At 43.9% G+C, this 18,131-nt stretch overlaps 1 protein-coding gene and 1 long non-coding RNA gene across 2 annotated transcripts in view; one reads left to right on the forward strand and one right to left on the reverse strand.

The window, feature by feature from the left end:
• The window catches only part of tmem8b (transmembrane protein 8B), a 33,884-nt gene that overhangs the window by 5,427 nt on the left and 10,326 nt on the right, over positions 1–18,131 (forward strand). Inside the window, exons 2-8 of the mRNA XM_019885500.1 lie at positions 434–623; positions 1,543–1,750; positions 6,490–6,623; positions 7,475–7,743; positions 12,758–13,140; positions 17,087–17,183; positions 17,304–17,427. Of these exons, the coding sequence (XP_019741059.1) occupies positions 434–623; positions 1,543–1,750; positions 6,490–6,623; positions 7,475–7,743; positions 12,758–13,140; positions 17,087–17,183; positions 17,304–17,427 (1,405 nt within the window). The remainder of the gene's footprint in view (positions 1–433; positions 624–1,542; positions 1,751–6,489; positions 6,624–7,474; positions 7,744–12,757; positions 13,141–17,086; positions 17,184–17,303; positions 17,428–18,131) is intronic.
• On the reverse strand, positions 3,404–4,992 carry LOC109525187 (uncharacterized). Its single transcript, XR_002170092.1, has 2 exons — positions 3,709–4,992; positions 3,404–3,608 (listed from the first exon to the last, which is right to left on the reverse strand). It is a non-coding gene; the product is annotated as an uncharacterized LOC109525187 (long non-coding RNA).

The raw sequence follows: 18,131 nt of genomic DNA on the forward strand, positions 1-18,131 counted from the left end.
TGCAAACATGGCATTCTGATTAATACTGCCTTTGTGGAATAAGACTTAAAACAGATGAACTCACCTATTTTGATCCATCTCAGGGAGCCGCCATGTTGGGAAATATCCCCCTCCGCTGTCAACCAAAATTATTATCAAAACTACCCTGCTCAACGTTGGCACTAGTGTATAATACACATACATAACACTGGTCAATATGTTGTTGTTGCTTTTTTTTTTTTTTTGGCGTGTTTAATGGATTCAAATTGTATAATGTCCAAATATCCCTTGCGTCCTTCCTTTCACTTTTCTGTATGCGGCCCATGTAGGAAACGTTTGGACACCCCTGCTGACTAAGATTGCACGCATAGATGTGACTTAGTTAAAACAAACAAAAAAAAAAAACCCAACAACATTGTCCATTTTCTCAGACGTTGTTCTCTTTCCTTGGCAGATTGCCTTTTTGTGACTGAATACTTCACCCGAACGCCTCGTAAGCTCAGTGCTTTCAACTCCTTCGCCAGTGTGGAACTGTTCCACTTCAATGTGCCTGACGACACCATAATGGCCGTATGGAACCTCATTACCTTCAAGGAACAAGGCGGTACCTTCGGAGACAGCTGCCCCAATCGCAATGTCACTGTGTAAGTCAATTCCACTTTGTTTTTTTCCCTCCCCCAAAAGTGGTGTTTAGTTTGCAATTTTGATTGGACATGCTTTCCCTCGCAGAAGCCGATAATACCAGGCCCTATTATTTCTAGTAGGACTTTAGATTGCACATCATGGTGATGGGACTACTTCTAACAGTGAAACCACAAAACGCGAGTGTGCAATGGCATGCCAACAATTCCGCGTTATCATCATTGGGGTTCAGTTTACGTAAAGCACAGTGAATGAAGAAAATGAATACCAAATGTTATGATATTTGAAATGGTACATTTTGAACGTTTCGATTACATTTTACTCATTTCGATATGTGATGGTTGTAGTCCGGTCTGAGGCGACCAAAACTCAAAAACGTTTTTTGTGAGGCCACCTAGCCTTGTTGTAAGCATGCTGCTAACGCCACAGAAGCCGCGTGTGCTGTTCATTTCGACACACGGGGAACAGCGACATCCCTGCATTTTCAACACATACAGTAAACATATTAGCACAAAAAGCTAACTTTAGCCGGTAGCCAGCTAGCAACCAATCTCAACTCAACTCAACTTTATTTGTAGAGGACTTTAAAAACATGCAACTCAGCTGCATACAAAGCTGCTGTGCATTCTGTAAAAAGCAAACATAAAAATATCGTTCAAACAATCAATCAATTACATCAAAACGGTAAACACACGAAAACAATGATGAGTCTCATGCTGGAGTTATGTGGAAAACTTTAAGCCTACTATGACATTTATCATAAGCCGCTTAACATATTTCAAGAGGACTTGTTTGAGCTTAGCTTGGCGTTGACTGTGCAGGCGTCCTATTATTTTGGCGAGTGAGTGTTGTGTTCGACATCCCCGTTGTTCACGACCCCGAGCGGTGAAATAATGATGAAAAATGCCCTGTGATTGACAGGTACTTCAGGTCCGGCGCTCCTCCGGTAATCAACCCCCTGAACACTCACTTCCCTCGGGATACGGTCGTCCCAGGATCTTTCGCGGTGACTCTGACCTGGACGCTCCCGAACCGAACAACGGGGGCGTTCAACGTGACCAGCCCGCTCCCGGGGGACTGGTTCCTGGCTGCGCATTTACCCAAGGATGAAGGCAAGATCTCAGTCAAGGTAACATTGAGAACAGCTCACATCACATCGATGGGGGTCGCCACACACCGAGCCATGTGCACAAATGAGAGTAGCGTGTAGACCACATGTGTCAAACTCAAGGCCCGGGGGCCAGTTCTAGCCCACCACATCATTTTATGTGGCCCGCGAAACAACTTTCATGATGGTGGCAAAAATCTCGACCAAAATGTCAAATTCTCATTTGTAATAAATAAGAGTGATACTGTAAGCATTTTCTTGTGACCAAACCCTTCATTCCAGTAATTGAAACAATAGGTGAATCAACTGTTTTTCTTGACTTCTTTATCTGGTTTCAGTCATAATGGCCCTCCAAAGGAAACTGTAACTAAAATGTGGCCCGCGACAAAAATGAGTTCGACACCCCTGGTGTAGACTAATGTGCCACCTTCAACATTATTTCTCGAGAGGAACACTAGGCCTTGGAGTTTTTTTTACCCGTTGCAGTGAGTTGCTATGTGTGTGAGATGCGAGTACCTGACATTATTTTTTTTCTGCTATTGTGCAGTGTTTGATGGTGTCACTCAATGCGCAGTGGGCCTTGAGTTGAAAAATAAACACTGTAGCTTTTTGGGTCCAGGCATTCCAAGGGCCCCCTCACCCTCTCAAAATCCAAATCAAACGGCAATTAAACATAACTACACTCCTAAATGCATTGGGAATCGTTATTTATTTGAGCGTTTCAACCTAAATATTCATGACCTGATCCCAATTTGTAACCCATTGTTCATAACAACATGCAAATGCTAATTGTCATCTTCATGGGGTTGTATGCTCTGCATTATCCACAAGTAGCTTGCAAGACGGACGAGTGAGAGAGTCCTCACACTGCGTAGCACAACAGTTTTATAACCGCCAGTAATGATGTCAAATGAATCCAGCTCCAAGGACAAAATTAGCTGTAATTGAATCATTTGTTGCTTAGTGACAGCTCAATCACAGCTTGTGGTCACTATTTTTGAATGTCAAGTCTCATGTGCTGATTCTTGTATTCCACACAGCACGTGACCTGACTAATCGCAGGGTAAGAAAGCACAGCAACAGGTAGTAGCCATAGTAACGGACGCCGCGCTACAATAGGTTTTCATAAATAAACCATTAAGATTATTAGACACCACAGCGCAGATGGCAGATTTGGGTTGATGATCTTTAATTTGGGATATTATAAGCTCATTATCGTGTGTATCGTGCATAAGTGTCAGGTGTTTGTGCTGCGCCATCGTCCCACTCGTACACCGCCGCCGCTCCTCTGGCGACTAAAATAGATCCACACTTGACTGCTTTTATGATCGGCTGTCATCGCCGCAGTGGCGTTCATAAAGCTCCGGAGGGAGGAGCGATTTAAGGATGCGGCTGTGCAGTTATTATTTTTTCCCATCCTATGTCTGAGCTTTGCTTTGACCGGACCCAGGTGATGGACGGGATGCCCCTGTTGACCAAAACAATCTCCCTTCCCCTCCCGATAGAAACATAATGATGCGGATTGAGCAGCGTTATTGTCGAAGCTTGCAGTAGATTAAAAAAAAAAAAAAAAAAAAAATAGAAAGTTGCTCTGGATCTATCTATCCACCCATCCATATACAAATAAAATGAGTGCATATATGAAATATGTATAAAAATGAGCGAACTATTGGCTTTCTTTTTATCAACTGTTTTTAATTCCTGAAATTCCATAACTCTCACAATGGAGGGGAGAATTACTGTATCCTTTTAAAAAAATATTCTGACGGTCTCACAATATCGCAGCTGGTCATAAACGTATCGCCCGTGGTGAATGGAGGTTTCACTCGATTCCTTGCACAGCCTCAGGTTCCCCTCTGGCCACTTGCCTTTTGTTCACCTGGCGGGGGGGGATGGGGCAGACAAGAAAAATCCCCACGACTGATGTATTCAAGAGATTAGTATTCTGTCTTGTGCTGCGGAAACTAAAGAGGCAGAACCGTGTCTGAGGAGTTTTGCTTCATCTCATCGCGTCCGTCGACGTGGTCACATCAAGACCAGCTGATTTCCATTGCAGGCAATTTACCTGCTGCCGCCCCTGTGTTTGTTTGTGCTTTCCTTTGTGGTCTCCAGCGGTCCATGCAAAATACCCCGGCAGAACACGAAAAAAAAAAAAAAGTCATGAATGTCATCAGAAATTGCCCAAGACGCGCAATTGGTTCTGTTTGGAGACGCCAATGACACACGGCAGAGATGGAAAACTCTTAGCTTTTTCTAAATTCTGCTATCTGAGGCCATTTCCCGCCAGGCAAGGAATAATGCTTACACGCCTGCTTGCACACACATATAAAGTGTAATAAATCCTGCGGTACTCATCTGTAATATGGAAAAAAATGTTTGCAGGTGTTGTTAGTGCACACTCGATGGCTCCTTGAACTTCATATGTGTCATTCATTTTACAGTTTCAACCTCATTGACTAAAACGTCAAACTATTAAACTTTTGCTTGCAACACGCACACACAAAAAAAAACGATCAAGTGATGGCTCTTAAAAGACTTATTGTATCTGTCTGAAGCACGGTGTAATTATTTCACAGGGAAGTGATATTAAAGTAGGAATTGTTGTTAAAAAATGCTAACGATACTAAAGCTACTTATATCTCAAAGGACCCACATGACACCCATAGGGTGGCCCTCATACTGCCTGATTGAATATCATGACGAACATCAGTAAATGCTGAAACATAAAAAAAATATACACAAGTGTAAAATTGTACAGAAAACTACTGAAAAAGCCAGCTCCTTGTGTTCTTTAGAGTAGAGTAAAAATAGCTGGTTCTTTAGTAACGTTATAGCTTAGTGTGCTAACATTAGCCGCAGGGTCTGCATTAGCAAGATCAGAGTTGTTGTTAGTTCACATTTCACGTTTCCTAGTCATTCACGTTTATTTCATTTATTTTTACAGTTTCAACCTAATTGACTACAACTAGCCTGGCACATAATGGTGCCATTTAATACTGTCTGGTTTAACGGCTTATCAGCCCAGCGCGCCCGACTCCTGATTACCCATCATGCAAAGCTTGGCGTTCAATGAGGGATTTAATGGGAGGCAATATGAGATGTGAAAGATATCGACTGTGTAACCCAGCGGCTGGCCATCCGTCTTTGTTCTCCCACGTGTTGGGTGCCCTGATAAGCAACGAGACTCTTATTAATGACACAACAATACGACACAGACTCATTACCCCACTACCCCCTCACTTAACTGTTGATTATTCTTTCCTTATGCCATTTGGTAGTGTAGCGATTCGCATAGCAGACTTGGATGCATCTGGCATTTGTGAGGTTTCCATAAAGCAACACATTACAAAAGAGTCAACCTGGGGCGGGTGCAAGAAACGTATACACTGTTTTTGGAAAGCCGTAATTTTTTCTATTGGTGTTTTGCTTCCCAAAAAATATATATTTCAATTTGTCATTAGTATTTTGTAGTTTTAGTTGGCTTTACAAAGATGGGTAGATAGCTGAACGTGTATTTATAGTGATACTTAGACAGACAGACAGACAGTTATCGGTTCATACGTAGGTTGATGTATGCTGTATAGGCAATATTTAGTATTATTAGCTTAACGTGCTCATATTAGCAATAGGGCCTCGTGGGATAGCGTTAGCTTTTCATGTCCTTGGCTACTCTAAAGTGATGAACGCATGCATGGTTAGTCGAGGTGTAACCCAAAAAATGTTTGGAATCGGAAAATTGGTTTTGATTTGATGTGCTGGATCAAATCGTTACATTTTTAAATTATTGCATATTTGAATTATATTCACCCCCACACCTCCGCCCCATGTTTCGAGATTCGAGTTACACATCAAATTGTGTTTTATGAAAGATGTAAACCAGATATAAATCGGTCTGACGGTGGAGATGATTTGTTTGTTGTTGAATTTCATTACCTTGGATAGTTTGGGCTTTGTACAGATTTGAGATGCATTTTACATTGGCATCGTTACAGCCGTACCATATTGAATCGCAACCCCTCTAAATCCAACCAAATCGAATTGTTAACATCGGTCATATTTTAAAATCGTCACACCCTTGAATCGTGTCATATCCCGTGTGTTGATAATTGTATTGAATCGTCTTTTGGAAAGAGATGCCCACCTCTCATGGAGAGATACGTAGATAATTTCATCTTCTTTGGTAAATATGAGCAACATATACAGTACAACCTGATGGCTGAATAGGAAGATAAACACGTGAAAGATGTCATCGGAGGCCTTCAAAAGTTCCTCAAATGGTGTGCTGCAATTTGAAAGCCGAATGGCGAGCTGTAATCCATCAAAGGGTGACTAATGACGCGCCACATCATCATGACTACAGAGAGAGGACAGAGGAGGGCTCGTGTTCACTTGACAGGAACTAAAGACCTCATTGGGCATTCACACCTGTCCTACTCGTGACGCTCTGTTCCTCGTCAAACTAATTTGGCGGCCGATGGTGCGAGTAGACTGCCGGCTTCGTGTCACACACACCGACGTACGTGACGCTCTAATGGGACGCCGCAGCAGCACCGAGTGGGATGGAAGGTGCTCGTTTCACTGGCTGGCTCGCTGGAGGGAAATGGCGGGGGCCCAAATGTGTTATTAATCCCAGGGACAGACTTTACGCTCACATGCTTTTGGAGGCAGATGGTCTGAATGATAAGCATCTTTCAAGTCTTGCACAATTTATAAGACGTCCCTGCAAATCCACTCTGTCTGTCTGTGTCCTTTTGGTGTAGGGTTTGTCTGAGGAGTGCCAGTATCTGTTCCAACCTCAGCTCATTGTCCAGAGGCTTGTTGGGATCGCGGTGCTGTATCCGGGATACTTCATTGACCAGATGATTCCTGCTCACAACAGATCTGCTCTTTACAAGTAAGTCCACTCCAACGGAATGATTTTTGAAAAATAATCAAATTGCGATTTTCTTTCCCGCAATATTGAGATTGCGATTTCGTATGCAATTATTTCTGTTCAAGGTCCTGATCCTGTGTATATATTTTTTAAAGTTTTGGTAATTTGTACATATTTTAAAAAAATTAAATAATTTACTGACTGACCAACAGCCGTATTTTTTTTTCTATTTCTTTATTTCTCTTTTCGAACTGCAGCGTGCCAAAAATTGCATTCTACTACATTTTAATGTTGAGATGAGATTGATTCATGCGATGCTTCTGCCAAACATCCCGTCAAAAGTTTCAATACATTTTCCGAATAATCATCTAGTCTTTTTGCAACTGCACACGTCGCATTATAAAAAAAATAAAAAATAAAACCATATTTGCCTCAAGTGGCTCCCCTAGCTTATTATTGTAGTCTAGAAGTGCAACTTGTTCATTAAAAAATGCAATTTTCTCTGCTTCTTTATTGAGTTTGCCTCCTGTAAAAGTGAAGTGTCGGAGGAGCAATATGAAGTTTTTTACATTCTGTTTTCAATTATGTTTTTTGGTCCACTAAGTCAGTGTTGTGATGACTCTTTCCGAGGTGGTTGATCTGTTGTTCGATGAGTCTGCCGGGAATGTTGTTGTTATAATTTTTGAATGTGCTTTTAGTGTCTTCATTGCTTGAGATCTAAATTCATTGGAATAGATTTTAATTTCTTTAGTTTCATTTGCTGTGGTGCATCCTCTCATGCGAAGCGCGCGTGTGTGTGTGTGTGTGTGTGTGTGTGTGTGTGTGTGTGTGTGTGTGTGTGTGTGTCTGTTTGTGCGTGTGCGCACTCGCAGAGTGTTTGTTCCCAATTACATATCAAAGGTGAAAGTTCAGCTGTTGAACTGCGGCGTGAAGAACAAGAGTGGCGACACTTGTCCCGTGGTGTTGAAGATAAGAGCGCGGGCGCCCCCGGTGCACAACTCGAGTGCCCTCGACTGCCGCGAGTGGAGCCCCTGTGAGCTGGATGCCTCGGTGCCTGCCTGGGAGCAATGGTACTACATCCTGGTGGAGAGATACCTCACTAACGCCAACGTCTACTTCCGCATCGGCGTGCAGGTTACGGGTGAGTGCCACGTCAACAAAGATAACACCTGAACAGCGTCATGTGGTCCAATGCAAGCGTTCCACTATCTCTGTTGATTGTGTGTCCGATAATTAGCATCACAGGCATCTTCAGACTCGTAATCAGTCAGTCAGCCTATTTCAATGGTAGCAAGTAGTCACTGTGCTCTTTGGTGACATGAAGTGTACCACACGAAACGTAGACCAGAGAAAGCAAAGGAGCGAGTTATCGCAGGAGATTAGAAAGAAAATTATAGACAAGCAGGTTAAAGGTAAAGGCTATAAAACCATCTCCAAAGTAGCCTCAATGTTCCTGTGACTCCAGTTGCACATTTTAGAAATGTAAGATCCATGGGACAGTAGCCAACTTCCCTGGATGTAGCCGCCGGAGGAAAATGATGACAAATCAAAGAGACGGAGAGTACAAATAGTACATCGGTGTCAAGATTGTGCCATCTGTCAATGTTTGAGCCAAAGGACTTCATTGGGAGACCAAGATCGAGGAGGACACCACTGTTGAAAAAAAAAAACAAAAAAAAACAAAAGCAAGACAGGAAGTTAATAAGCAGAACCAATTCGAAATATTCGTGTACTTTTTTTTTTTTTACCTTATCTACCAATGACCTGGCACATCTCTCCAACTTTTCTGATGCACTCCTTATGTTTGACAGCACTGTAGCAAAAAGACCACTGCAAAATGATCATTTTCATCGATTTTGCTATTTTTGCATTTGTCTTCGTGTCAAATAAACATAAAACCTCTGAGTACAGTTACTCACTGAACAAAAATAAAGTCATCGTTACGCCAGAAATGCGTTTTAATTTGTGACTCTTATCAGCACAAGTGTGTACTTATGACTGATACTTACTATCCATGCTCAAATATATTTGTTTCTCTCTCTCTATTTATTTATTGGCTTTCAGTTTTCCGATCCAAACTTCAAAACGTGTCCAGATCCAGCGGGCCCCATTAGGGGGCTCGTTCCCGAAGGATGCAACCCAAAAAAGAGGGGGTGGGGGGGGTCTTCATGTGGTACTATAACACTTAGTTCCTCACAAAAGTGCTCCATGTTGTTTTTAGCTTGCAAAGAGCAGAGATGTTGCGCGTTCTCAGCCCTGCGGGGGTGCCGAGGCGCCGGAGAAATCTGCGGGAAGTCCGCTTCCCTCTCTCTATTCGACATTGTACTACAGTGCACCTTGTCACCATGGCAACGCCGGCAGTAATTATTCACAGTATGTCTTTTCCCCGCTGGACCAGCCTGATCTTACTTGACCTTTCGTGGGCTTAAATTGAAGAACCCTTCAGGATCAGCCGGCATGTTGTTGGAGCACTTCGACTTTCCTACCAGGAAGTACTGAAAGTAGGCTGCTCTTTATAATTGATTATGGTTGTTTTTGCAACATACTTCGCGCAGGTTGTAGCCTCAGTGGAGAATTTGGCATTGTGCATTTGAGCCAAATGTTTGGATTATGAATAGTCTGGAGTTTTTTTTTACGCAACCTCCCCTCCTGTTCCACCCCATCACATAGACACGTAGTAGATTTAGTTTTGAGTGTTAAGTTATGATGACCGTAGCCTAAAATATGGAACACTAAAGTGTTTTATTTCCGTTTTAGCAGCCTGAACAAATGAGTTAAAGCCATGCATCGACAACATTTGTTCAAAGGAGGCAGGCCTTCAACAACCTTTGCAAATTCTTTTTCCCCCCCTGGGTAACGCCTGCTTTTTGATTGTTGCCCGTCACGACCATTTTTTGCAACGGGGCGCTTTGTGCTCGGTGAAAGCACACGGCTCGCAATTACTGTGGATCTCTGTCTCATTAAAAAGCTTCCTGTTTACATAGTAGAAGCCCGCCGAAGGGGATGATCTGCAAACGACTCTTTCTGCAAAGCGCGCCTTAATACCGCCAGTACAATAACCCAGGCTGTTATTGCCTGTTTGTGGAGGACTTGCTATGGATTACCACCCCCTCCCGTCCGCCATGACGCCTCAAGTAAACTGGCATGTAACTCTCAGGAAGTTTCGAAACACTAACAAACCTCACGACTTTACTGTGGGGGGAGGGGGGAAGCCTATCATGCTTCATGCTAATAAGCCATACAAAGCGCCATTGACATGCCAACGGGTGACACTGATTGTCGCTGTTTTAGAATCAATGGATATGTGAACACAAACTGTGGAGCAACACATGTAGACAGATAAAATAACAATACTCACAGCCATATGTTGTCTATCCTTTATGAAAAATGACTAATATTGGAGCATCTTACATAGTCAGTCACAATAGTAGAAAAAAAAAATCATTTTCTTAAAACAACCACCGCTGTATACAAAGTGCTGTACGTGGAGCAACTATCATATTTACAACAATAAAAATCAAAAAATAAATTAATAACGAAGACAGTAGAAAGCAGTAGAAAGCAAGACAGTAGAAAGAAAGTAAAACAAGACAAAAGTCATGCTGAGTCAAAAGGCAACCAATATAACAGTACTCAGTCATATATTCTTTACCCTCTGCAAAGAACGACTAATATTAGTGCCGTACTGATGAGCCGAGAGGAGTTTCGATGTGAGGGGGACTTGTACTGCACACATGTGGCCAAAAACCGGCACACCAGAAAGAGCGGCTCAATGGCCATTCGATTGTTGCAGTGTGAAAAAATGTTCAAGCCTTTACATTCCATTTAATTATGTTCACGACTGTGTATTTTGATCAAGTGCAATTTTGGAGAGTGCTTTATGCCTTGCTCAAGAGGCCCCTTGACAGCAAACAAGAAGCAGATTAAAGCAAATCATTTGTCTGGGGGTTTTGATTTCCATCTGTCTTTTTTCCTATCCAGACTGCACCAAGTCCAATGCATCCAAGGAGCAGTCCCCCGCCAGCTCGTCCATGAACATGCCGCAGTCGTTCGGCACGGCGATGGCACTCTCCCTGTCCGACAGCCTTTCGGCGGTGCCGCCGGCAGGCCCGTGGGACAACGCCCCCCCGCCCCAAGCGTCCGGGCTTATCAGCACAAGTGTGTACTTATGACTGATACTTACTATCCATGCTCAAATATATTTGTTTCTCTCTCTCTATTTATTTATTGGCTTTCAGTTTTCCGATCCAAACTTCAAAACGTGTCCAGATCCAGCGGGCCCCATTAGGGGGCTCGTTCCCGAAGGATGCAACCCAAAAAAGAGGGGGTGGGGGGGGGTCTTCATGTGGTACTATAACACTTAGTTCCTCACAAAAGTGCTCCATGTTGTTTTTAGCTTGCAAAGAGCAGAGATGTTGCGCGTTCTCAGCCCTGCGGGGGTGCCGAGGCGCCGGAGAAATCTGCGGGAAGTCCGCTTCCCTCTCTCTATTCGACATTGTACTACAGTGCACCTTGTCACCATGGCAACGCCGGCAGTAATTATTCACAGTATGTCTTTTCCCCGCTGGACCAGCCTGATCTTACTTGACCTTTCGTGGGCTTAAATTGAAGAACCCTTCAGGATCAGCCGGCATGTTGTTGGAGCACTTCGACTTTCCTACCAGGAAGTACTGAAAGTAGGCTGCTCTTTATAATTGATTATGGTTGTTTTTGCAACATACTTCGCGCAGGTTGTAGCCTCAGTGGAGAATTTGGCATTGTGCATTTGAGCCAAATGTTTGGATTATGAATAGTCTGGGGTTTTTTTTACGCAACCTCCCCTCCTGTTCCACCCCATCACATAGACACGTAGTAGATTTAGTTTTGAGTGTTAAGTTATGATGACCGTAGCCTAAAATATGGAACACTAAAGTGTTTTATTTCCGTTTTAGCAGCCTGAACAAATGAGTTAAAGCCATGCATCGACAACATTTGTTCAAAGGAGGCAGGCCTTCAACAACCTTTGCAAATTCTTTTTCCCCCCCTGGGTAACGCCTGCTTTTTGATTGTTGCCCGTCACGACCATTTTTTGCAACGGGGCGCTTTGTGCTCGGTGAAAGCACACGGCTCGCAATTACTGTGGATCTCTGTCTCATTAAAAAGCTTCCTGTTTACATAGTAGAAGCCCGCCGAAGGGGATGATCTGCAAACGACTCTTTCTGCAAAGCGCGCCTTAATACCGCCAGTACAATAACCCAGGCTGTTATTGCCTGTTTGTGGAGGACTTGCTATGGATTACCACCCCCTCCCGTCCGCCATGACGCCTCAAGTAAACTGGCATGTAACTCTCAGGAAGTTTCGAAACACTAACAAACCTCACGACTTTACTGTGGGGGGAGGGGGGAAGCCTATCATGCTTCATGCTAATAAGCCATACAAAGCGCCATTGACATGCCAACGGGTGACACTGATTGTCGCTGTTTTAGAATCAATGGATATGTGAACACAAACTGTGGAGCAACACATGTAGACAGATAAAATAACAATACTCACAGCCATATGTTGTCTATCCTTTATGAAAAATGACTAATATTGGAGCATCTTACATAGTCAGTCACAATAGTAGAAAAAAAAAATCATTTTCTTAAAACAACCACCGCTGTATACAAAGTGCTGTACGTGGAGCAACTATCATATTTACAACAATAAAAATCAAAAAATAAATTAATAACGAAGACAGTAGAAAGCAGTAGAAAGCAAGACAGTAGAAAGAAAGTAAAACAAGACAAAAGTCATGCTGAGTCAAAAGGCAACCAATATAACAGTACTCAGTCATATATTCTTTACCCTCTGCAAAGAACGACTAATATTAGTGCCGTACTGATGAGCCGAGAGGAGTTTCGATGTGAGGGGGACTTGTACTGCACACATGTGGCCAAAAACCGGCACACCAGAAAGAGCGGCTCAATGGCCATTCGATTGTTGCAGTGTGAAAAAATGTTCAAGCCTTTACATTCCATTTAATTATGTTCACGACTGTGTATTTTGATCAAGTGCAATTTTGGAGAGTGCTTTATGCCTTGCTCAAGAGGCCCCTTGACAGCAAACAAGAAGCAGATTAAAGCAAATCATTTGTCTGGGGGTTTTGATTTCCATCTGTCTTTTTTCCTATCCAGACTGCACCAAGTCCAATGCATCCAAGGAGCAGTCCCCCGCCAGCTCGTCCATGAACATGCCGCAGTCGTTCGGCACGGCGATGGCACTCTCCCTGTCCGACAGCCTTTCGGCGGTGCCGCCGGCAGGCCCGTGGTACAACGCCACTCAGCCACAAGCGTCCGGGGACAGCGTCATCTACTTGGCTCCTCCCACCGCCAGCAACCAGTGCTGGCCCATCCGTCCGACGCTTCGCAACGAGCTGGATACGTTCTCGGTGCACTTCTACGTCTTCTTTGGTCCAAATATTTCCATTCCGCCGGACAGGGCGGCCGTGTTCGCTATCAACCTCATGCCAGTCTTAGACAGCGGCGGCGTTCTCAACATGGAGCTCAAGCTCAACATGGTGAGTTCTTCGGCGCGATTGCTGTGGGGGATTTTAGATGAAAACAAACAGGGGGACACATATGAAAACCTTGGCTTCGATCCACCTGTTTTTTGTTTTTTTTGGGGGGTGGGTGTTGGCACTCATCTATTTTTACTGATAATAGACATCTCATACTCAGAACTTGTGCCCAAAAAGCAGCAATAGCAACACCAAGCAAAAGTGGTTATAGAAAAGGCATTTTATACATTTTTTTTCTTTCTTGCAACTAAATGCTCTTATTGACAAAATGTGAATTTGGGATTTGGGAGTGGTAGTAGACTAGTAGTAGTAGGTAGTAGACTACAACAAAAATATTATTTCCCCTCCAAGCTAGACTGTACCTATAACTAGCCAAGTCAGAGACACTAATAACTTTGCACAGATCTCTTCATTTATTTCAGAGATAGGCGACTAGTCAACAACCTCAAGTGTCAAGAAAATATAATTTAGTTAATTAACTTTTAATTGAGTTAATTAACTACACACGACACGAGCCCACAACCTTTGTATTGCTGCACCCTTGCTCATCTCGAAGACCAACGCGCTGCCCGTTGCGTCACACGGACACCTGTCCTAGCAAGTTGGGGGAGGGGGGTAAGAGGGGGGGGGGATTCCATGTTTTTAACACCGTTGACACCAATTTCTATCGATGCTTCTATCACATACACCGAGGTGACAGTTGTAATGTCACGTCAGGTCAATGTCATACATCATCTTCATTTCATACTCGCTCCCGTCCACATGACAAGGAATCCCGTTCATTCATTCCACACAATTAATACGGTTCTTAATGATCAATTAATTACCGTGCTCAAACCGAGGTCAAAGTGTGAAATACTTGACTGCCTTTTAAATGCTGCGGCAGCTGCAATCGTCGGCCCCCGAATGGTGCCGCTTTGCAAATCTGAGACTGCACAGTGGGTAAAATGCATCAAGAATGTGTCAGGAGGAGTTGGAGATGTCTTTGTTAAGTTGTCCTTCAGCCGGTAATGGCATTAACAATGCACCTGCAGTGACTCTGGAGGTCTGCGGGGAGACGCGAGCTGGGGAGCTGCCAGATGGACTTTTAATAGAAAGCAGTCAGTCAGTGTTGAAAGAACAAGCGGGATGACACATTCAATCCCAGCTGAAAACTTTGACTGTTCCCTTCAAAATGTAAGCCTGCGCAATATGCCCCCTTCTCGGCAGATTTGATGGATGGATGCCATTTTCTATCTTTGTGCACGGCACACAAGTCAGTTGAGCTTTTAAGTGGCTTTAAGGTTTACTGTGTACACAACATTCGCTGCAACCGCGCACCCCGATGAGCTACAGGGACGGGTGCTGTATCACACTTGATGCTTTTATGGAGAAATTACAGTTGCACCGCTTATCGCAGGGCACACAATTGTTGGTAAAAAAAACAAAAAAAACAACCATTCACACTCACAATCACACCTGGGGGGACAATAAAGAGTGTCCAATTAACCTCGCATGCATGTTTTTGGAGTGTGGGAGGAAACCGGAATACCCGGAGAAAACCCACGTGGACATGGGGAGGAACATGCAAACCTGAAGGAAGCAGCTCCGTGGCCATTGAATCGAAGCAAAAAAAATGCTGCAAAAACCGTTTCCTTATTGACATTCTACTTAATTGGATCACAGCGATATGTCTTTCCCAACGCCCGCCAAATAGCTCCGGCAGGTGCAGCGCGCGGGTCCGACGTCCTACCTGGATGCCGTTTGCCTTCCTTGCTGTCCGCATCATGTGATACGCAAACACGTCTCTCATCAGCGGCGAACAAACGCGCGCGGCTGAAATTGATCATCTCATCCGAGCGGCCACAAGAAAGCAAACAGGGCCCCCGTGTGCCTTTACCTCCCGCTTCCTCTCCAGGAAATGAGATTAATGGACTGAATAATTCATCGGATGGCTTATTGACTGATGTCGTGGAGTGACGGTGATTACTGTCACCTCACAGACAGACTTTAATGTGAATCCCAGTTCTGATTTTTTTTTTTTTTTTTTCCCCCGCTCTCCAAAACTTCTCCCCTAATCCCTCCCACATGGGCACGATTGCCATATGTGTGGAATTGAACTCGCGGACGTCATGGCGTGATGAAACCTGGCCGCTTCTACAAGCCTGGAGATATAGGCTGTCATGCGTTATTATTTTATAGACATATTACAGACCCCCCACCCCCCATCCACCCTCAAGTCGTGATGTGTCTGTCACTCGCTTCCATTGGGGAACCCTGGCAGAGTTGCAGTCACAAAAGCAAGAACATCTTGTCTGCATTGCGTCACGCTGAAGAAAAAACACAGCAAAAGCAGATGCAACGTGACTTTTTTTTTTTTTTTTTTACCCCTTCTCATCCATTTAATCTCTTTGAATCCAATTTTCAAAGTTTTCTTGATGTCAGGCTTCTGTGCGCTGTAATGAGTTACTTCTTGGCACTCTGTCTGTCTTATTAGCTTTTGTACATCACAATGTGGTTTTTTTTTTTTTCCATCAGCGGCGCACCTCCTTTGAGAAACTTGTTTAGCAGACGGTGTTGAACTCAGTCAACACAAATTGGTGAGAGTCGAGCAAAAGCCAATTTAGTTCCCGCCCTCGCAAATCACATCGATGGGAACGCGCGTTACATTAAGGAGCCAAACGAAAGTTTATTTTAATTAGTTTGGGTAGCGGAACGTGCAGGGGCGGTTCTTCGCCGTGCATCCGGCCAACTTCTTCCTCCTCTTCCTCCTTGCGTCGGTTGACTCGACGGCCTCTGGGGCGCATGCTCGCCACCAAATGCAGCAAATAAAAAAGTGAAGTGACATCAACTGGCATTTATCAAAGCTGTCAGAGGACGCCGATGAAATCGCAACTCAGCCGTTCGCAGAATGGATCCGACACCGGTGAATGGATTACCCGGGCAAATGTTGACAAAAATGTTACTTTCCATACGCCGATGAATACAAACGAAGTGGACAAATTTGACAAATGTCGCAAATGCAGACGGCTTTTTGAGAGTGGCCCAAAGACGTTCATCTTCGTAGAAGCTTGCACGCTATCCTGAACTGTCAACCATTCAATTTCAGACGTGTCTTTTCTTCATTTTCAACTTTTGCTCTAGATCTTGGACCGACAAAAATCGTCGGGTCCTTTGTCTCACAAATCACCAAAGCGGTAATTTCTTTATTTTGTGCAACATCTTCCTCTGGCCATTTCATTTGCACACAGACGAGTGCTGTCCTTGAGACCTTGAGAAACGGCTCGGATCTTCTTTTCAATTTCATCTTTTTACCGACGTGGAATTTCATTCCGGGTGGCTTTATATTCTCTTTAAAACGTTAAATCAAAGACGTTGTAAATGCAAAAAGGCTCGCGATGTGGCTGTTGGCATGCAAGAAAACTTTTGCGACTTTTGCAGGTCGCTGCCACCCAAAATGTCATTTCGGTCTCGACCTTCGGAGCAGAGTTTACGCTTTGTGGCTCTGGGAGGGAAGCGCAAGTGGAACTAAGGGAGGTGTACGACTCATTACGGGCCGAGTTTTGAAATTGGTTTTGATTGAGGCGTTTTATCCAGAGATTGTCGGGCAGATGGTGACTCGAGGAAGCACCTGGCAAAGTGTCTGCCGGCTCCTTTCATTAATCAGCACTGTCCCGACGTCACCACACTGTACGCCGTACTGCAGTTTCTTTTCCTACTAAAAGGTGATCGTCAATAAAAGGACTCATCAAGGTTTATTTACTGCAAAGTTAAGGCATGAATAAATTGCAATCTGTTTTGTAGCCATCTCTTTACCATTCTGCTCGTCCTCGTTAGGGTTGCGAGTACCTGGAACGCGTCCCAGCCAGCTTCACATCATGCTGCGGGATCTGTTTTTTTTTTTTTTTTTGTCTTTTACTCATGGTTTGTCCTTTCTCTTGATATTTGCTCATCTGGTGTGTTACAGTCGACGCTTAAAGACAGGAATGTCACCGTGCAAGGCTGCCTGACTCACGGGATGCCGCTCTTCCTTTGGCAAAGCTCATTGTCGAAATGTGACTCAGGTACGTCCGACCCGGCGATGCCGCGATCCCTTCAAAAGTCAAAAAAGTCTTTACGAATGCTCTCTGTGTCCAGCACGGCCGTGTTCGCGACAATTTCCTTTTTCTTTTGCTCCGTCGTAGAATCCGTCGCCGGGTTTTTCCTCTCAGTGAACACCTCCACCAATATCACCAAGCTCAGGATTCCATACCCTCAGACAGGCACGTGGTACCTCAGTCTGCGCTCTCTATGCGCCGCACAACACGGGTAAGACTGCTCAAAATGTGTTCAAGTCATTTTTTTTTTCTCCATATTGCTAAAGACATTTTTAAGAAGTCCAAAAAAAAAAAAATTACGGAAGGGGGAAATTGCTTGTTTGGGGGAAGTTGTCAGCCACATTAAGAATTTACTGAGTTGTTTGGTTTTGCCTTAAAAATGCAAAAATGTGAACAGAATTGAACAGACCCCCCCTCCCCCCCTTTTTTTTGATTTCTTTCTCCACTCGGGATTTGCAATTCAGTGTGGGTAACAGATGGTGAGAGTGAGCCTAGCTGTGCTCTGAAAAATACCCACATGGCAGTCTGGGATTTTTTTTTTTTTTTTTTTTTTTTTTTTTATATTTACTTGCTCTTAATTATTCAGGTCATGGTGTAAGAGGTAGTGCCGGTGACAGGTTTGCTTCACAAGCCCAATTTAGTTGATTGATAAAATGTGAAAAATAAGCAGGCGAGCAGCTGCCTCAATTTAATATGAATTCAGGGAAAAGGCAAATGAAGACATTTGTTAGCTCCTGCAGTTTCAATCGCCGTGATTGATTGCACGATCTGGCAATTAGTGAAGTGACAATTGCCAGCGTGATTGTTTTTCCTGTCCACCGATTGTCTTAAAGAATGATTACAAGTACATCCGTTGTCTCGTTTGTTTGTTTTTTCGGTAGCGGTTGGCAGTTTGTGATGATCGCCGCATGAAAT

Source organism: Hippocampus comes, unplaced genomic scaffold (genome assembly GCF_001891065.2).
Source record: "Hippocampus comes isolate QL1 unplaced genomic scaffold, H_comes_QL1_v1.1 scaffold78, whole genome shotgun sequence".
In the NCBI taxonomy this organism is placed as follows: Eukaryota; Metazoa; Chordata; class Actinopteri; order Syngnathiformes; family Syngnathidae; genus Hippocampus; species Hippocampus comes.